Raw genomic sequence first — 21671 nt, 5'->3', positions numbered from 1 at the left:
GCGCTTCGTAAACGATTTCCTAATCCTGCGCCGTGGGGCGTTTACCGTGGCTCGGAGGTGCGCCGAGGCCTGCCCGTTCCCGCTGGCAGCCCCCGGCCTGTCCCGGGGCCCCGGCTGGGCAGCAGCCCCGCTACGGGCACGGCGCAGCCGGGGCAGGGCTGCCTCAGGCCCCAGGCCCCGGCCCCGGCCCCGGCCCTCGCAGGGCCCCGCAGCCCCCCCAGGCCGCCGCCCGCAGCCTCGGCTCCTCCCTCGGCGGCCGCAGCGGCGGGAGGGCGCTCGGGGCCGGGCTGGGCCGGCCATGGCGGCGGAGGAGGAGGAGGGCGAGGTGGACTGGGTGGTGGACACCATCGCCGGCTTCCTGCGGGGGCCTGCCTGGGCCGTGCCCGTCCTGGAGTTCATGGAGCAGAAATGCGAGGGTGAGCGGCGGGGCGGCGGCTCGGCGGGGATGCCGGCCCCGGCAAGGGGCCGAGGTAGGCGGCAGCTGCCCGGGAACACGGGGAGGACCACAGGGCCTGGCTCCGAGGAGAGAAGAGGGAGGGGAGAGAGGGAGGGCATCCCTTAAATGTACGGCATGTAAGGCTGAGCCCCGGGAAGGCCCGTTCTTAAACTGCTGTCTTACTGGCCTAACCGTTTTTAAACAAGGCATATTTTACCTTAAGAGGGTGGCATTTGTAAGCAAAAGGCGATAGGAAGAAAAAAAAATTTTCTAGTTGCTTTAAGTGACCAGAAATTGAGCAAGTTGTTAATAGCTTCGATGAAGACAGCTCGGTTAACAGTACATGTTGATTAATCACTAGTATGTGATTTTTCCCCGCCAAGTTATACTGTAATGCTGTGTCCAAAACCTAAACATTTTGAGTGAAATTAAGAGGGCTGGACACGTCCTGAAATCACTTTTTTTTTTTTTCCAATGGAAATTTCAGTTGAATAAGAAATTTCGGTGAAATTAGGTAAAATCCTTAGTGATGATGAAGATATGTTGTAGAACAAAAAAACACACCAGTCATCTCTCCTGAATTATTTAAAGTGAAATAAAAGTGAAATTTTATTTGAGGACATTGATTTCTGACCTTGTCAGTAGTTTTAACTTTAAAATACTGAAGTATGACACAGAGGCTTTCAAATACATTTTCTTTCAAGGGAGTTCCTAACACAAAGCTCACAGTACAGACAGTTCTTACCATTCATGTGCTCTACCTGCTCGCATTTCTCTTTTCTCCCGTCCATCTGCAATGGTCGGCCTCTGCGGGGCAGCCCAGGTCCATTGCTGTGCTCTTGCTGCTGAGGTCTGTTATGAATTTGTACTTCATGTTCAGAGTGAAACAAACGCGCCTCTCATTCAGATCACAGCTTCCAAGCAAGGTTTTTCTCACTGACCCTGAATTGTTCCCACCCTTTCCAATCTTTGTTTGAGGCAAGATTGCTGTGACTACTCACACCTTTCCTGTTATACTGTTAAACAAGACAGATAAGACAGGTAAAGTTACTACTCTGCAGCTAGGAAGTGAGAGGGAAACCTAGGCTAGAAGTTCTGTCAGAGGAAGTCTGCCTAAACTTTTTGTCCTTTGAGCACTTTGATCGCCATGGAAATGGGCTGCATAGGGCTGCCTCTCTCTCGTTTTAGGAATCAGGGGAGCTCATTATCCCTCTCTGAAGCAATGATCTCTCCTTAGAAGGTTGAGTGGAATTTACTGGCAGTAAGAAGATTTATGGAACCTCTGTAAATTTCCACGTAGTGTGAGGCAGGCTTATATAATGGCCTCCTGCCAGTTTGTTTCTGTGTGAGAAATTAGAGCAGCAAAGTAGAGACTTCACTTATTGCATGTGGTCTTCCAAGGTATCATTTGTGCTACAGAGTTCTGTTGGACAACTCTCGGCAGCTATTGAGAAAAAAGAAAAGGCTAAAGAAGTGTTGCTGCAATGTTAGGGTTGCTAAGAAGCACAGTTAAAGAAATTTGAAATTTTTGTTGCAGTTATCTGTGCTGTTTGCTTTTCTTTTCAATAAATGTGCTGTACTATTTCCATTGCTGTTCCTGAGGTGTTTTGTCATGACAGAATTAATTCTCAAAACATGTAAAGCCTTTGGACAGAACAAGCAAATTAAGATAATTTTGATTAACTGACAGTAATTTCTGATTCCTTAAAACTAGAGTTTGAGTTTCAGTAATAGGTATGTAAGGCACTGATTTTGGAGCTGTAGGCAGGAGTCAAGCACTTGCACTTACAAGAGTCCTCATACTTCAGCTTATAAATGATCCTACTGATTTTGTATCTGTTGATATTTTCTCTCTTTGTGTCTCTCCCTCTTTCTGTGGACTTGATTAATTTATTGTAGCTTCATATATTCCTTGTACGTGGCTGCAAAATGAAGTTAAAACTGTGGGTATGCCTTAAAGGGAGGGGTCTCTGGTTTTATTCAAGTATTCTAAGATATATATTGAAATACCGCTTTGTAGGCAGATGAGCTTGACAACAGTTTTGACCACTGAAGGGTAAAGACAGAGTACAAAGGAACGAGCAGGTATCGTTGCCTGTGACTGCCGTACCCCATGGGACAGCCTCCTCACCGGTCGCTTGGTGGTGGTTCTGGGGGTGGAAGCAGAACAGCCCTCCTGGGGTTGCTTACTGTCTCTTGTTTGCAGGTTCAGAGTAGTCACTGGCTCAAACTTGACTTAATTTTCATCCTGTTTGAGGGGTCCTAGCGACGGTTTTCAACTTTAACAGGAAAATGATGAGTTCGACTCTAAGGATATCGGGGTCCCCTGGCTTATTGTGAAGCAGTGGGTTCTTCAGGCCTTTGTTCTGTTGGGTGACCAAAGACTGAGCCAAAACCTGAAGGAAAAACTATCACTATGTGATTTAGGAGTCCTAATGTGAGAAAATCCAGGATCCCCATTCAAATACAGAACTCCTTAATGCCACTTAAATCAGAGGCGATGCTGACTGCAGCTTGCTTTGTTTGGCATTTAGCTTCACTCTTTTTGTTCAGACCCTGAGAACAGAGAGCAGTTTGTGCAAGCTTTCCACTCTGCTTTCCGTGTCATCCTGAAGCTGTGCGAGGAGGAGGAGGAAGGACTTGGAGGCAATCCCATTGACATGGACAGGAACAGTGAGATCCCTTTGTCAGCCCTTTTTGGGGGCTCCGGGAGGGTCAGAGCAGGAGGAAGTAGAAGGGAACAGTCACCAAGACAAAGGTTGGGGCCTGCAAGAGCTATAACAGAGGTCCCCCAGAGGGAAGGAGATGTAGAAAACAATAGAGGCAGTTAAGTAGCTTCACCCTCTTGGATTTAGTAATATTGTGGCCACCACAGAAGCTGATTATTTTTTTTTTCATTTAAGATTTATAGTACTTTTTTGTGGAACAAGCGTTTTCTACCATTTGAATGTATTACTATATACTTTTAAAGTCTTTAAAAAAATCCTTTAATTAGAAAAAGCTTTCCCTTATGCAGAAAAGACAGAAAAGCAAATGTTGCTTTTCCAAATTATGTCACTTAAAGAGAAAGTTTCCCTTGGTTACTTAGAGGGCCTGAATTGTTTGATGGGATTTCTATACTTGCATTGCTGTTGGTTGTTACAAATTGATGCAGGTGTTTTCTGTTGTAGGAACAGCCATCTTGCATCACATCAAGGTTCAGAGACGTTGCCTCAGCATTGTCACAGCTGGAAAATGCTTTCTAAAAGGCCACTCTGAAGCCATGTGACCATTGGACTAATTCCATGCACATGAACACCATCTCCATCGGAGATGTCATATATGAAAAAAATCACACCCACTGACCAATTTGTTAGGCAGAACTCCCATTCTTCAAATGACTTCAAAGCATGCAAATGAGAAGGGACTTGTCCAACATACGGTGGCTAATCTTGACGGGTATTGAGGATGTCTTACTTCTAAGCCTCTGCTTTAATTGCTAGGTTTTACATTACCTCTGCTCATTCCTGACATGATAAAAATGTAAATGTTTCCAAAAAACCCTAGGTTTCCACGCAGCCTTCATTTAAATGTATGTCGAGAAAAACATCCTGATTCATGTGTCATTTGCCATATTAGAACAACATTATCCAAGTTGACAGGGTAGTTCTTATATTAAATCTTACCTTTTAATGTACCTGTCTGCTGAATCCTCAGCTTGCTTAGAAATTTGCTTCTATTATGAAGATGTGTTTTTCTGATATTAAATTGCAAAAGTTAATTACAATAAGTTAACGAAAGTACATGGTTAGCCTGAATGTGTGGAAAAAAATATTATTGATCATGTCCCAGATTGTCCCATGATTGAATGTATTAACATGTAAAGGTCTCTTAGAGAAAGAAAGTGAAAAATGAAATATATGCCACAAATTAATGTGCTAGTACTTAAAACACTAACTCAGAAATGTTTGTTTTTAAGTTTTTGATGATGAAGAAGAAAGCAAGTTGTCTTATACAGAAATTTATCAGGAGTACCAAGCTTTGGTGAGCATTATTCACTATTTGTGGTAGATTTCTAAGAAATAATTTACAATAATTTACAATGTTACAGTTGGAAATTTATCTAAATACTACTTTATTATCTTTGTTAGAATTTTCTACTGTTGCTTGCCATAAATGTTTAGATATTCTTGAGCCATAGCTGTCATACGCGTTTTTATGCTTAAACACCAGATACGCAGAAAATTCATCCCTCTTACACAGTTACTTATTTTTCATTAACATCAGTATATCATATCATATCTAGATGAAATATATCAGTATTATCAGATAAAATATATCAGTATATCATATCTAGATAAAATACTGTATTCATAAGCTTGATAGTCTTTATATTTTCTGGCAAGTTAAAATGAGAAAGAGCACAATGTCAGAAAATGTGTAACTTGTATTTTGTTCGCTAATGAGTCTGGTAAATCTTTTGTTTCAAATATTGTTTCCAAAAAACTGCAGAATATTTTTGAAGCGTGCTTGGAAAACCTATAGATCAATGCACACAGTTTTCTAAAATATTTCCTTGTAACAAAGCTTGGTCATATTTGGTGTTGAAAGTAGCACTTGAATGAATACAGGCCAACATTCAGTTTTGCTGTGACCCTGAAAACTATTGTGCATGCAGACTGGAAACAACAAAAAAAATTATTTACAAAGGAAAAAGTGATGAGGAATACTAGCCAAGAGTCTGGGGAAAAAACATAGAGAGGTGAGATTCCCGGAAATTGCAGAGGCTAAAATAAGTAGTAACTGAATTCAGCAACAAAAATACCGGTTAATTTAAAACAGGTTATCAAAGCAAATCAATCCCTAAGTATTGCATCGATTTTCCTGTGAATTTAAAAAGTACAATGGCAGCAGAAAAGAAAGTACAATTACAAAAAAAAAAAAGTTTTTAGGGAAAAGCCTCTTAGAAAGTAAGACTTGTATTTTCTTATAGGTTGAAAAATTATTAGAAGGTTATCTTAAAGAAGTTGGCATTACTGAAGAGAAATTTCAAGAAGCTTTTTCATCTCCTCTTGCAAAGACACATACTTCACAGGTATATTTTCCTTTGTTACAGAACGTATAGATGTAATTTTTAGTTTTGTGTTTTAACTAATGTAGCGGGGCAAAGTTGTTTAAAAAGTTTTTCTTTGTGTGTTAAAGCTTGAATTTTCTAAAATCTAATCATAGAGTCATTAAGGTTGGAAAAGACCTCCAAGATCATCTGGTCCAACCATCAACATATCTATTTATATTACGAACTTTGATCTGCAAAATGTGCATCTTTAAAATAAAAACAGATACTTGTGTGGGGTTGGAAACCTTTTGAGATTTCTTCCATGCTTTGTATTTTTTAAATCAAACACAAAAACTTAAAGGTATGTCTGACACCTTTATTTGCATGTTTATCAGCTTCACATTAGTCTTCAGTTCATTTGCAGTAGTACACAAATTTGAAGATTAAAAAAAGATATGTTCAGTAAAGGTAAAGATGTTTTCCTCTGATTTTGTAAAGGCAAAAATTGGCCTTGAGGAGAAAAGGCATGATTCTGCATTACTTGCTCAAAGATATCTTTCAGAATTGTCTCAGGTATATGAGGCAGAGAAGTAGGAGCTTCTGCTGCCTGTGTAAATTGTGCTTTGTTGACATATCTCCTCCTCAATGTGCAACAGGATTCTTCAGAGCACACATTCCTCACACAAGCTTACAGATTTGTTCAGGAAGTCAAACAAATTGTAGTTGTAAACTTACGCTGGGAAACCCTCCAGGTCTTGTGATAATATTCTTGTAGCCATGATGATCTAAGGACATAAACCCTCAAATTCTTTTCTTGCCTATTAGCTCAACTTGTATAGCTGGTAAAAGTAGTCAGATAGGAGAAGGAAATATAGTTATTAAAAACGTGCTCCACAGAATTTAAATCTTAACATCAATTCAAGCAAACTGGGATGGTTATGATTTGTGTAGTTTAATTAGTTTGTGCAAATCTTCCCTCCCACAGGCGATTTTGCAAACAGTGCTGGCAGCAGAAGATTTCAGACTATTTAAAAAAATGATGGTACAAAAAAATATTGAAATGCAATTGCAAGCCATTAGAATCATGAAAGAAAGAAATGGTAAGAAGTGGTAAATGTGGGGTTTCACTTCTCTTCATCTTTGTAGTTTGCGTTTGTTTTCTTTTTTTAAAGACTATGTACTCCCATTCATAAATGAGTATAGAATACTGGTCCAGCCCAAGTTAAGGGAGAACACTCTGTTGATTTTGCTGGGACAAGGATTTCAAAATTTACTTCTTGACTTGTAATCTCAGACACAGCTATCTATTTTCCTTTCTAAAATAACAGTGTCAGCTCTATAGAGTTTCCTGTGAAATTTGATTTTTTCTGTTAGAGATTCTTGTTGATAATTGAGCGTTAATTGTATCTTTTCATTAACAATGATAATACTTATAATTGAATTAAGCTATTTGCAGAGCAGCAGTGGCATACTGTCTGCCATGCCTACCTTGCAGTTCACACTGTACATTTTTACTTGAAAAATCTATATACAAAGCAGAAGTTAGGGCCTTCATCATTCTCACAGTTAAATTATTTTCTCTTCTTTAAAGGCACTTATCCCTCACTCTACTGCGCTGTTGATGTTTCTGAAAGGATTTTCATCTACTCACTCTTTTCTTCTGTCTTTAATTTTACTATTTAGTTTTGTCTTCCTACTGCATATGTTTTGTTTTTCCAGAGAATATTTTTTTAAATGTCAAGTTTGATACAACACCTACATTTGAAAATGGTTTAGTAAGCAATGGTTGATTTACAATCTATAGGAAATACCATGTAACAGCCAATGCAGAGTATGGTTTATGCTTTACTTATGCTTAGATATCAAAACTTTTTTGTGTTTCAGAAAGCTTTGCCTTTTTGCTACTAGCAACTTGATGCTGAGGATCTAGAATCTTTTTGTAAACAGCTTATAGCAAGGAAGAATTAGATGTATCTTTTCTTTCCTCTGCCAAAAAAAAAAGGTTTCTTTCACGTCTTTGGTTAAGACTGATGCCAAATAGAGCACAAAACATCTTTCCTTGGAGTAATGCATACATCTTGTTATTTTATTTTGGTAGGTGTATTGCCTGACTGTTTGACTGAGGGTTCTGATGTATTCAGTGAAATTGAACAAGAAGAAATGAAAATACTCAGGGAGGTTCTAAGGTAAAAAACAACCAAAAGAATCAATCCTACTTTCCACCATATTTTAGAATAAAAGTATATGGGACCTAATTCTTCCAACCTTTTCCAGGAACCTACCTTCAGCTTCCAGATTACATGAGTGTTTTTGTCAAAATCCTATCTGAGAGGAAAAACAAATGGTACTTGACAGTGAGTGTGATCCGGGATATTTAAAAACATAAGGATTACCACCCTGCCATAATGAACTGTCTTGGTGATGCATGGAATGATATGCAACTCTAAAAGTCTGCAAATCCTGAGTTAGAACTGTATCCAATGACTCCGGATAATGGGAGCAACACTAACTATAAACAGTTCTGGGAACATCCTAAACACAGGTCTAGAGAGACAGGATCAACACTGAAGGTCTGCTTAAAGCGGCTTTATTACTCCTTAGCACTGCAAGAATTACATGCTCTGTTCCATATCCATTAAAGCCTTGGAAGGGCAAATTCTGCCTTTGCAGTAGTTCTTACTCCTTTCTAAAGCTTCCTCCTTAGTTGTCTTCAATGTCTCTTGCTGTGATCTAAGATGAGGACCAATACAACTTCTACAGATTCTCTTCTACTCCCAGTTCTCACACACACACAATTATAAACAAATAATAGCAGATTAACCCATTCCCCGTATATTAAATGATGATATTTTTCCTCCGTGTTCTGGAAATACTTCCCTTCCTTTAGCAAATGAAACAAGGGATGGATAGATAAGCCCTGGAAATTTATACACAATTATTTTTGCACAGGGAAGGACAGACTGAGGACTGAGATCTGTGTGTTTATCATAATTCTTTCAAGAGCACATTTTCATTTAAGTCATGAAAGTATTTTGGATGCTTTAATAAATTCACATTGTCCTGCAATTGTTCTGATATTCCTCAAGTATTTAAGCAGTGCTAAATTTACATAGAAGTCATTAATACTTAAGAATTCTTGTGTATTTACTTGCATTTTATGTTACAGAAAATCTAAGGAAGAATATGACATGGAGCAAGAAAGGAAAAGGACTGAGGAAGTGAGTATCCTATCTTTCTAGGTGGTTTATGCTGATGATTAAGAAATACTTTTATATTCTTGTCCCAGGCATTAACTGTGTAACTTCAAGGCAGTATGTACCACCCTCAGCAAATAAAAGCTATCAGGAAGGTCTTTATGAAAGGTCTGTTCTGTTGTTTACATTTTTCTTGATGGTATCATTGATGTTAGTGCTATATATAACTAACCATCAGTCGTTTGGTGCAGCTCATAAGCATATTTGCTCCTCAGCATCTGAACTCCAAGATTCTGGCAACGGATATCAGCCTTTCAGATTTAGAGAACATCTAAATACCAATAATTACCAATATTGTCAAGATCAAAGACATTTCAAAGTATAAGCTTCTTAGTGACTACAGCATTCATAATCCTTCAGGATTTTTAAGGATCACCTCATAGACAGTATAGTTATTCATTAAGTCAGTACAGTGCTGCCAGAACCTAATTGCCAGGAACTAGAAATCTCCAAGTTAGGCCATCACCCAGTCTCTACCAGAGTAAACCATGTAGAAAGGTACTGCATGTAAGTGGGGACTGGTTAAAGTGCCCGTTGTTAAGCAACTGAGAAGCAAATTGAAATCTGAGCAAGGTTGCTGTGAGGAAGCAGCAACTACAGTGGCTATAGTTTTTACAGTGGAAATGTGGCAATAAAGCTTCCCTTCACCAGGAAAACAAACAAAAATAGGATTGTAGTCTGTTTCAAATGGAAGCAGAACTGCTTTTCTGTTTCTGTCATTAGGAAATTGAGCCTAGTAAGTTTGAAAAGGGAAAGAACTGTCTGTTTCTTCAGCCTGAACTTATACAGGAAGCTAGCTGGAGATCAAATGTAACTACACTGGTTGAGTCGCCACATGTAACTACAGTGGTTGAGTCACCATCCCTGGAGGTCTTTAAAAGACGTTTAGATTTTGAGCTTAGTGATATGGTTTAGTGGAGGGCTTGTTAGTGTTAGGTCAGAGGTTGGACTAGGTGATCTTGGAGGTCTCTTCCAACCTAGATGATTCTGTGATACTACAGAGGTCTGCATTTTATTTCAAATCCACTCCTGAATTCAAACCCATAATAGGTGCAGATGATAGTTATGCCACTGTAATTCCACCAAATTAATCTCTCCCATTGTCTGGCACTTTAGAAAAGTGGTGACAAAACTCTGTTTGCCATGTGCATGTTTCCATGATACATTCCAGAAAATGAGTCACCCATTTCTTACTAAACAACCTGGAAACTCAAGCCTTGGCTCGTTTTAAGAATTTATGTTCTGTCTAGATACAGACTTACCCACATCTTCATAGACCAGCCAAGAATATCAATATTCTTGATAAACAAGCCAGATTACGGTAGCATCGTAGTGCCCAATTCATTTTTTCAGCCTAGTCACTGAACTGTTTCTTCTTGGCATAGAAATGTGTCCATGAAGCTGTAATACCTCATAAACTGCATTCTAAGAGTTAACAGCATCTAGTTCCATTTAGTATTTCTTTTTTAAGACATACTCCCAATTAGTTTGGCAGGCAGAATAATAGATAATTATTAGAAGATGCAACTGCGTATTTCATAAAGATAAAACTACTTCAGCATTATTTGCTCAGAGGTGGAATTTTTAATCTTTCTTTTTGTACAAAGAAAACTAGCAAAGAGCATGTGGAGAATGCTATTTAAATTTACCTTAGTGCGATTGATCCCTTCAGGATGCCTTCTGCCACTCCTGTTCAGTTACAGGACCAGACCTTAAGAGTTTAATAATGCAAAACTTGGTAGGCGTTGGCAGGAAATCTGGCTGCAGAAGTAATATGAATTTACTCGGTACATCAGTTCACCTGGACAGGAGAGATGGAGGGTTCCAGCAGGAATTAGAGGGTTGATGAACAGCATGGACATTTTCTGAGTAAATCCCAGCTGGCCTTACTGCTTTCAGAGGTGGATTGTGTTGTCAAGATTTCTCACACAAGTGTGGAAGTAAAACAGTAGTGTCAGAAATTATCCAAGCCCGTTGTTTCCATTCAGCTGATTGTTTCCGTTTCTGTGGTAACCTCAGTGTATGCTCCTACTTCTCTTTCTAGCTGCTGTATTTTTATGGTTGGTGGAGGTTTGTTTGAAAGTCACATGAAAGTGTGGAAAAAAAAAACACCCTACATTATCTCTTTGTAGATGGGAAATAAACTATTTTTCTAAAAATAAAAGTCAAGAAAATCTAATATTCTTAATTTTGATTGTTGATAAGAGAATGTTGTGAACTGAAATTAAAAATACTGATTTATGACTATAAGCCAGTATGAATCCTACTATCAATAAAGCAAAATAAGTATGCTTTGTTCACTTTGACAATGCAATACACAGTATAAACAACACAATTTTAACTAGAAGTTGTTTGAGGACGTTTTCTTTGAGTTGATAGTTTAATGCCTGAAATGAAGTGCTAGGAAGTGTAACACTTAGTTTTGTTTGTTTTTTTTTAAGGCACATACCTTTAAATCACCAGATGTGACCAGTTTTCCAGGAGATTCAAGAGAAACTGTAAGAGTTAAGGAGTCTACTGAGGGAGCTGATGTTTCTGAAGAAACTCCAAAAATTTCATTAGGTAATTTTTTTGGGAAAGCTCAATACTGAGTATGTAATATTTACGTATACACGGGCAATCTTCAAAAACAGGTGGTGTACTCCCAGTGGAATCTACTCTCTTAAGGGTTAGTGAAAAATGTGTAGCTTTATAGTCTAAGGTCACTTCAAAGAATATAGTTCCAACTTTGGGAAATATTTTGCACATTTTTTTTTCTTCCTGCATCTAGTACTTGTCTTTGTATGCATTCACGCTAAGTTTTCATATCGCAGACGCTTGAGCTGGATACTTTTAGCCTTGGTAGTACCTGTGGGCCATACTTGCTCTCTTTCCATGTTATGGCTGTTAACACATGAAGTGGTTGTAGGACCCTCGATTCTTTAAAACTGAATTAGTGTCTTTCACATTAGGAAATTTAAAAGAAAAAAGTGTTACCTTCAAAATATCCTTTTTCCCTTTTTATCTTTTCTGTGCTTCTTGTGAGGTTTCATTACATTTATTCAAACTCTTCTCCTCTGCTTTCCACCCTTGGAAATATGCAGAAGGCCTGCAGGTATACTTGCATTCTTCTCACAGCTTGCTTTTAATCCTCTTACTTTTGCATAGCTGTGCCACCTTGCAATGGCACCATTAAATTATGTCTGTCTGCAGGACTTAATCCTGTGTTTGAGAGACAGGATATCTTACAGCCTGGGAGTCAAGACTTCTCTGCAGTAAGTGCAGCTCTTCATTGCTGTCCACGTGCCTGCTCAGCTGATGCTGAGCATTCCCATGCTCCTTAAAAGCCAAAGAAGAGGGAAGTCTACAAACAGCTCTTTGAAAATCTTCTTCAGCCTCGTAGAACTGGAACTGTGGGACAACACGCCTGTCCAAATAAGCTAGTAAGAAAGTTTGCCACAATTTATCCTCCACTGCAACTGTGAAAAAGTGGTTTTAGGTAGTGAAGGCAAAAATCAAGAACATTCACTGTGAATCTTCTCACAGACCCTTTTCACAACCAGAACTGAGGACTGGCCACCACACCAGTCTGTTAATACCTACCTCCAAAACATGGGTTTCCAATAAAGCACCATCTTGGATAACGGGATCATATCCTCTGCTTGAATCTCTCCCCCTTGGTACCAGATACAACTCCAGGAGAGGACACAGCAGCAACTTTAACAGTTTGTGCCTCTCCGCCCTTCTCACTGTGGTTAGTCCCTGACCCTCACTGCCCTCCAGATCTTCTCAGCTCCTGGCTCTGTGTTCTCACTTGCAGGGTCTTGTTACTGCAGAACAGAGCAGCTTGCCATTCTTGACCTGAGTATGAGGAAGAATTCCATACCTAGGGAGTACTGGCTGCCTTGGTAATATGGCCTCTTGCATGAACCAGTCTTCATAGTCAGGAAGGACTCCCCCAACCCCTTTCTGTCAGGCATATATTTCTTTTACTTCAGCTACGCAGCTTTTTCATTATCTTTTGCTATTTCCCTATTACCTTGAGACCCATGATTTCAGTTTGTGAACCCCTTACAGTTTTCCACTGCATAATAAATTTGAAGCTAATGGCAGCTGCCTTAATTTTCCTAATTTCACTTTGGTGAGCCCCTTATGAGTAGTTTAGGTATTGCAAAACCATTCCTCCCATATACTGACCATCCAACACCTTGCACTACTAGATGCTAAGAAAGGTGAGTTTCATAGTAAACGTCACACGCAACACCTCAGAGTGCAGTGGCCTTTCCAACATTCTTGAAGAGCACTTCCCTTTCTGGATGCCTGCAGTTGTGTTTGCACCAAGCAGCATGTGTCATGCAGACACGGAAGAATGCAGCATCTGCTACAGTGGTCTTCTGTGCTTGTATTTTCAGAAGACTCTGAAGTAATTGCCCACATCAAACAAATGCTGCTTAGTCACCCACAGTACGAACATACATACAGACAAGTTCTCAAAGGAGAAAAGAGGTTACGTACCAGTAACTGTAATTCTTTGAAATGTGTTGTCTATTTGTACGTTTGCTATCCATCCTCCTTCCCTTGTCTTCTCAGTATCTTTCCAGCTTTGTGGGTTAAGTGAAACTGAGGGTCTTGTGATCACATCCTACAGGCACTGCTAGGACATAAACATCTCCAGCTTGAGTGTTTGCAATATGGACTGCAACAGTGTAAATGTACATACACACAACACATTTCAAAGAACTACTTTCTGGTAAGTAGCTTTCCTTACTCATAATGTTGGTTGTGGGGTAGGTGTTCGGCATACAGTGTGTGTTCTTTGGATTTTTTTCCCCTGCTTTTTAAGGAGAACAGTCCTGGCATGAGGATTTTTTCTTAGCAATTTTAACTCTCATAGTACCTCTGAGGACTTTTATTCATCACAACAAGACATTATTTGGAGCATCTAGACTTCTAGCAGTCATATTTCAGTGAAATGGAAATTCTTCAACCTGACCTTTATTTTACATTTCTGTCCTAGTCTGTTTTCCATACTTGAAAGAACATTTCCTCTTCTTTACCCCCTACCTTTTCACAGTTAAACATAACTTGTAATTTTCTATACTAAAGAAAGTAGCAACATTGAAGAGCTAAACATACATTATGTCTGCTAACGTTAAAAAAAAACACACACAAAAACAACAAAAAACAACAAACCAACAACAATTCAGTGTTCACTCTGCAGTACTTTCAGTGGAGCTAGCCTTTGCTGTCTGTTACTGTGGTCTGGTAGAGGCCAAGGAAACTGCTCGTACTCGTAATACAAGTTATTTCTCAATATTACTGAAAAAATCCATAGTGCAGCGCTTAGAGTTATAATTATCTACATTCAGTTACACATCTCTATTCAGACATCATGGAGAGACTCAAACTGACTAAACACACTAGAAATCATATTGCACTATTCGTATTTTTGCATCTATACTTTCAGGCTACTTCAAACATTCCAAAGCCTCCTCACTTTTAATAAAAATACAGTAGAAGCAGCAGCTTACCTTACTCAGGAATAGTTGTAGGTCAAGTCAAGAGAAGTCTTTGTAAAGTACTGAAAACACCCTGCTTTACAGTCCAGTGACTGGAAGGACTTTGACTCTGACCTTAGAAATCATCATGCCGTCCATCTTAGACACACAGTGGAGTTCTGTGGAATTGCAAGGCAAAACTGTCCTTGGTACCTGTAGATATGAAAAGCACAGCTGGAATCAGTGCAGGATTTAATAGCATTCGTCTTCTCCCCTGGCACCCACCGACCAGCCCATCTGGGGTCTGGGTGCTGCCAGGGTCAGAAATCAAGCATGTTCCCATTATATTCTCATGCAGAGGCAAGATTGGATTTGAAGATGAGATATTGAGCTGTATACTCTGAATAGGTAATCTTCCAGTTCTGGTGCCAGTGTAATGCTTTGCTCCTCTTGAGGTTCACTTGCTCCCCTCTCCCTTACGAGTTCACTTAAATACGGTATTTTGCGATTCCTTCCGCTGAAGCTGAAAGCTAGAAGAATACGCTTGTATTTGGAGTTGACTAACGTGCACCTCATAGGCTGCTGATTACTGGCTCTGCACAGTACTAACACAAAGTGGAAGTACAGTCTTGATATGAACTGTCCATTGAATATGAAATTACATTCCAAGTACTTAACACTAATTCATAATCATTTGCAATAGAAGTACTAGAGGTACTCACTTTAATGTAAAGCATTATTTTTTTTTATGGTACAATTCAATACTTAATATACTTTTTGAAGGTAAGTTTATGATTAAAAATCGTGTTTCTCACCTTCTTAAATTTTCCATTTCATCAGATATCTAGATATTGGAAGAAACACTTTTTTATTTTATGCATTTTTTTTCCCATGTAAAATTGCTGTTTAGAGGAATCCTGGAAATCTGCAAGGGAAGACCTAAAACCAGTACGCCCATTACAGAAAGGAACAGAAAGCTTACCTCAGCCAACCAAAGGCAAAGAAGATATTAAGAAGAGAACATCTGAAAAGCGTTCAGAAAATGCAGCACAAAAAGCCAGGATAGAAGGACTTGTAAGTTTAAGACAAGCAACACCACCTCCCAACCCCCACAATTGTAAACTAGAATGAGAGAACACAGTATTACATTTATATTCTCTATTATTGTAATTTACTTTTAACCAGCATGCAAGCACTGTTGTATGGTATTCAGCAATTTAGTTTTCATAAAGTTCAGATCACCGTTCCTGTGTTAGACTAGAATTCTAGAATTTAGCATTCAGCCTTTACTCTTGTGATGATTTCTTAGAACACCGCTGTGGCTTGAAATTTCAGCTTGGCTTTTGAAAAGAAACTAGTAATTTTAGAGGCAAGATGGTGTAAATGCTTTTATTTCACAAATACATAATATATATACCAAAAATTAATTTCAAAACGTATTTCAAAAAATCCAGAATTTATCAGAAGAGCAGCAGCTGAGGCAACGGGAGGACTACCTCAAGAAAAAGAGAGATATGCTGATGGCTACGAAGAAGGAGTCAAGAAATAATGTGATACCGCCAACAAACACTGACCAGAAAGAAGAAGAATCATCTCCTAAAGAGGTGAAGGATTCAAGTATTTTAATTATCCCAACCACTTCATAACAAATAGACAATTTCAGTGAAGATGTAAATGCTGCTGAATACTGTAGCAACATAAAAGGAACAAGTGGTGGGGGTAGAGACAAAGTATTTTCTAATTACTGCTTTTGCAGAAGCATACAGGCTAAAAGTTTAATGATTGTTAGCATTTTTTCCTTCTGTATTGCCAAATCCTCTTGATTAATTTAAATTTATGAGCCACTACATTGCTGGCTTTCTTCTAACCTGTGACCAAGTGTTTGAACTGAAGAACTGAAAGGCAGCAGCATTTGACTTGTTTCAGTCACAACGCACTTGTTAAGTGTTTCAGTGGATTGTCCTCTCACTGCCAAACCATCTTTCTTCCATTCTGCAGCATTGAATTTCTGAAAAATGACAAGTGTTTCTCACAGTGACTAATCTTAAAACTTTTCTGGACAAATTAGCTGATCGTAAGACTGCTTGTCATTGCCTTTGTATTTATAAGTACAGTGCAAGGAGGTAAAACCTATGATAATAACGGCAAATTCGCAGTGCAAGGAGAAACACCTGTGAAAATAGCAGATGCTCTTGTGTATCAAATTCTGTTTATACTGAGTTTCCATAGGGCATATGTGAAAAGAAAAAAATTAAGAGTTTTACGCAAGTCAGCAGAGCAACCTGGTAAGTGCTCTATCTAATTAGGGGAGAATGTCAGAACCAGGGAGTGTTTCTGGGTTTTACTTCTCTGACATCATAAAGGCCTGTTCTACTTTTTAGTCTGTCAGGCAAATGCAAAATAAAGTATGGCCACATTTAAAAATACATAGGTATTCTGGATCACGCAGGAAGCTTAAACTCAATTCACTGACAAATATTTCCTTAGCTGATACATTCCTTAGCTTATGAGAAGTGCTAAAATCACAAAAATCCTTGCATGATGGGGGGTGATAGAAAAGTCTAGTATGGGAACAAGAAGTCAATTATACCAAGAAAAAATAAACCATAAAACCAGACTCATGCAACAGGCTAAAGCCAATTAGAAGACATCATAAAAAAAAGAAACTTCTACCTTTTGTTAATCATTGTTAGGGGTTAATATGACAGTGCGTTTGCCACAAATGATAGGTGGAAAGAAATGCTTAAAAACTCGCAACATAAATAAGGAAGCTGGTAGAAGACCTTTAAAAAAAAAACACATAAAAGTCATTGCATCCATCTGCTAAAAAAAAAATCAGAGGTTTTCTGTTACCTCAGGAATGTCTCAGAATTGCCATCCATTTTATTACATTCAGAATATGCCCAAAGTACTATCGATTGGGGAATTTCTAAAACAACTAAGCAGCACCAGTTGAAGATGAAGTTAGTCCTCTTTCAAAAAGATTGGGACAACAGTGCAGGGGAAAAAGGCAGATTTATGTAAAGAGCCAGTCCTCCACATCCTGGGATCCACTCCACAAGAAATGGAGTAACTTTGTAAATCATTCTGGGTTGCAAGCAATTTGAAGGACTGGTCTGCAGCATCAGGTTTGGAAGTGAAGTTACTTGGCTGCTTGTTGTTAGAAAAAGCTGTGCACCAGCTACCTGCTGTGGCTTAGGGACCTGGTTAGCAGTTAGCATCAAACATCACGATATATACCAGGAAGTCAGGCCATTTATTGCCCTTTTTTTTTTTTTCCATTTTGTTTGTAGGAAATTTCAGAAGAGAAGCAAAAGTTACTGCAGAAGAGGAAAGTGCTTGCAGAAAAACTAAAAGAAGAAGTTATTAATAAGCGGTAATGTTAAGAAGCTCATTGCAGATCTCAGTAACAATAAGCAACTTTAAAAAAAATTATAACCAATAATTGAATGGATTTGTTTTCAAATATGTTACATTTAGTTTTATAGACCTTTCAGCCAAGCAACTCTGTACTGTATATAAAATATTTGAAATTACACTCAAAACAGTGAAAACAGATTTTTCCAGAATGCTGGAAACTCATTGATTTTCACTGGAATGTACTCAACAGTGAGGCAGTTTAACATCAGCTCAGCACGCAGATTGTGTGAACTACTGGCCTCAGTCACTTAATAGAGCAAAAGCAAATATTTATATCTGTTAAAATAATACTTAAGAATGTAAACAGTTTTGAATGAGTTATAATTTTTTTTTTTTAAGGATTAGGGAACTTGGTTCTTTTCAGTAGAATATTAAAAATAAATTAAATTACTATTTTTTGGCTGCAAAGTATAATAAAATTTAAGTTCACAAAGAAGTGTTGCTATGATCACCTTATTTTTTGAGGAACAGATAATGCAGCTTGAAGTCAGGAGCCAAGACATCCAGATTATATTATTTTACATACTTTTGGAGCAGTTTACCAGTATCTCAGATTCAAGTTTGCTGTGAATGCAACTAAGTTGAGAAAAGCTTTAGTTGCAAAATAAGAACTAGAACCAATATGAGACCAATTTAGTTCTAATATCAGAAGTCTTTAAACAAAAATATAATTTACATTTGTCTTTGACTTAAAGTTGCGCACATTACAGCCTCTGCTGTGCTTCATTTCATTACATCATTGACTTTAACAGTAATTTGCATAAGAAGAACCACCCAACTACTTCAAGTTCCATGTAGCTTTTTATTAAAATAGCATTTATAACTGATACATGTCGGCAGATGTTCTTTGCTTTTTCAAAAAGCCTAATAGCAGGAGGGCCCCAGGCAGAGGAACACAGCTGCCTACCAGCAGGACCACACAGCATGGACCAGGTCAGATGGGGAAGCAACTGTGGGGGTGGGACTGGGGGGCTACAGCCACAGGTAAGAGCCAGTTAGTGTGCTGCCTGTTGTGTTCTATAGGGATTTAAAAGAAATTGAACAGCACAGCTGATGCAGCTTCATACAGTTTTTCTAGTAACAATAAAAATTCACCATACTCGTTTTTTTCATTTTTGAGGAAAGAGACTCCTGTTGGTCTGAATTTATTTTTTTTAAGCACCTGACAGTACTCTAGAAAAGAGCTGGAGTGGTGGGGAACATTGAGTGAGAACTAACATGCTTCCATCAGACCCTCAGAGAAGTTGCCTTGGGTAGCTGTTAAATGAAAAAAAATCAGGACAAGTTGGGTCCACAGACAAGATGACACAATTTTTCAGCCTGGGGTTAGTCAAGGCACATACTGTGCAACTTCGCTGCCTGAGTAGCACATATAGTACTGAAGGAAGTTAATCATCTTTACTGATGGAAAGAAAAAATCATCAAGAAGAAAAAAATGATGATCATTAGCAGGAGAGCAAGCACATGCCGGTGACACTGCAGCTATACTTCAGCAATTAATTCCTCAGATCTTCTGCAGTTGGAGCTGACTGGGTGCTTCATCATGGGTGAGCAGTGAGGAGTCCCATGCTTGGTTGCCTGGAGCCCACAAGAGGCAACACCACTGTCCCCAGGTCCACACGCACAAACCGCCATCCGTCAGAATGCTTGGGTCTAGCTTACGGGTCAGTAGAAACACACACTCCCTTTGGGATTTCATCTGGTGGTGTAGAGTTACTTTTCAAACTGCACAATAACTAATTTTAAAGAATATTCTAAAATGGCCACATTTAAAATTCTGAGTTAACTTACCATGTACAACAAACCAAACAAAAGCAATAATTATGGAATTACAGGGTCACATTTTAATTCCTGAATTTTACAGTTCAGCATTAATATCACCACATGTATACAAATGGTGTAAAACAAGTACAGTGGTATTTTTAATACAAAATAAACTTCTGTTTTATGGAAAAACTATACTTCATATCTACACAGACAGCCCATCTTTTTCCAAACAATAGCTAAAATTAAAATTAACTACAAAATCTCCAAAACAGAGAAACTGCTTCAGTTTAAACTATTCCAGGAGAAATGGACCCATAACACATTACAAGAGTGATCTATGTGGTGGATTGCAGCTGTTTTCATATTTTTTTAAAAAACATTTGACATCAATTGTTGGGAAATTTCCTCTTATTTCTTCATGATCTTAGATCACATATGGGCAAACTAACATTAAAATATTTACAGTTCACTTCCTGCTCTTGAAAATAAAACCTGGACTGTTTGCCTCTATCAACTTACCTATTTTTCTTGCAGTTTGTTTACCTACATGGAATGTGCTTTTATTTTTAAAAAAGCAGCTTTCATCTTGCACCCAGATTTAGGTGCTGCTTGTTGATTCTGCCTCAACGACTGGTGTCCTGCTAGTAATAATTTCATCTTGGTCCAAAATGAGTTTGATGTTAAACACCACTAAATTCATCACTATTAAAAACCTGTTAGTGTTTCTGATTACCACCTCAATTATGCGATTTAAACTTGCAAACAGGAAAATCCCTTGCTGCTTTGAGAAGAAAGAGCTCATTTTAACAAAGCGGAAAGTGATTCAAATTCGGCACAACAAGAAGCCGACAGCTATTCGAGTGTGCCGTGTAAAGCACCAGTGTGACACAAGCAGTTCCTGGAGATACTTTGGAAGCAGTCATTCCTTGGCATAGATATTACTGGATATCTAATTGAAAAAACGAGCAAAACCATCCATTTTGAATCCAGCTTCCGTTTTCTCTTCTTTAAAAATACAAATTAAAACTTACTTATTTTTTTAACTTTTAAACAACTCAACATGCACTATAACTGCAGTGTCCCTCCTTCCAACCATGAGAAATTCAATTTGTAATAAATGGTCCCAAAATCTGGATTGTTCTTATGCAAATACAGTTAGTTTTACCTTAATATTTTTTTTATTTTTTTATTTTTTTTTTAAAAGAGGCATTGCTAAAAGAACACAACTGACAGCACCATTACAAAATTAAGATTACTGGGTTCAAAATTTAAGCTTGAATTCTTTTTCCTAGTTCTGCTTAACACTGGGGAAACCCTGCAATATTTAAAAAGAAGTTTACCTTACCTTTCCCTCCCCATGCCCTCCCAACACCTGAGACTTTCCTCGCTGAGAAGCCATCATCCAGGTTCTGTGAATGCTAACCCACTTTTTTTTTTTAAATTTTTTTTTTAAATTGACAGCCTGAATGGCAGCCTCCTTATTTACTAGAAAGATATTAAGTTCCTCAGAAGCCTTGTGTTTACAGAACTAACCCTTTCTAGCTCATATACCGAGTTTCTTTTGCTACTCCTTGTATTATCTTACATACTCATGGGAGAAAGCTTTCTGAATCAGATTCTTTTTAGCTCTTAAAACAGTTGCAGCATTTGAAACCCCGTAATAAAAGTTCTTATTCCAAAGTTTTGGTTTCTTTTATGAACCCAGACGAGGTCTTTTCCTTGGAGATGTCTCTTCCTCTTCATCATCATCTTCATCATCAGGATAATCCACTAGACCAACTAGACTTCCCTGCCAATTTAAAAAAAGAAAATCTTATATTGAAAAAAATACCCAGGAAGGTATAATTTTTAGTATATAACCCCCAATGAGCTTGTCCAGGACACACAAGCCTGCAGAAGGTCAAGTCTCTCTTAGGATAGCACTCAAATCTACAGTTACTTGTTTTCAGAACCTTTCATAAACAACAAGTAATTTCCCTCTCTACTGCAAGTGTTATTCGTAAGTCAGGGACTGCGTATTTTAATCCCAAGGGTTAAAAAAAAAGTATGGGGCTTCCTTGTTCCTCTGCATCCTGGCCTCAGAATTATTTCAAATCAATTTAAGCTCGCAGCTGGACTGCCACAAAGTCTAAAGCATACACATGCATTTTCCTGGTCAGTCTTTCTTACCAAGTCCTTGACAAGGTGCTCCACTAACACAGTTCAGGAAAAAAGCCCAGGCATATCTCACACAAGCAACTGGACAGTTAAAAGTAAGTTGAGGAAGGAGAGCAGTTGAATTA

General features: G+C 38.4%; 2 protein-coding genes across 6 annotated transcripts in view; one reads left to right on the top strand and one right to left on the bottom strand.

The window, feature by feature from the left end:
• The first annotated feature begins 231 nt into the window (after window positions 1-231).
• CFAP36 (cilia and flagella associated protein 36) lies at window positions 232-18447 on the top strand. 2 transcript variants are annotated; one of them, XM_035565453.2, is made up of 10 exons: window positions 232-470; window positions 4395-4459; window positions 5409-5510; window positions 6457-6571; window positions 7570-7657; window positions 8638-8689; window positions 11167-11287; window positions 15113-15276; window positions 15657-15806; window positions 17496-18447. In XM_035565453.2, exons 1-10 carry the CDS (start codon window positions 299-301, stop codon window positions 17580-17582), a joined length of 1116 nt encoding a protein of 371 aa, XP_035421346.1. In that variant the 5' UTR covers window positions 232-298; the 3' UTR covers window positions 17583-18447. The 2 variants fall into 2 exon arrangements, with proteins under 2 accessions (XP_035421346.1, XP_035421347.1); XM_035565454.2 differs by having other exon boundaries at window positions 233-416.
• Window positions 18411-21671, bottom strand: part of PPP4R3B (protein phosphatase 4 regulatory subunit 3B) — a 24351-nt gene continuing 21090 nt past the window's right edge. For all 4 annotated transcript variants that reach the window (XM_035565450.2, XM_035565451.2, XM_035565449.2 and 1 more), the window contains exon 16: window positions 18411-21178. In XM_035565450.2, coding sequence (XP_035421343.1) covers window positions 21083-21178 — 96 coding nt within the window. In that variant the 3' untranslated portion in view covers window positions 18411-21082. The remainder of the gene's footprint in view (window positions 21179-21671) is intronic.

Source organism: Cygnus atratus, chromosome 3, assembly GCF_013377495.2.
Source record: "Cygnus atratus isolate AKBS03 ecotype Queensland, Australia chromosome 3, CAtr_DNAZoo_HiC_assembly, whole genome shotgun sequence".
NCBI classification, from domain to species: domain Eukaryota; kingdom Metazoa; phylum Chordata; class Aves; order Anseriformes; family Anatidae; genus Cygnus; species Cygnus atratus.
The sequence above is the reverse complement of the archived record's forward strand: the minus strand, read 5'-3'. Positions and strand labels throughout refer to the sequence as shown.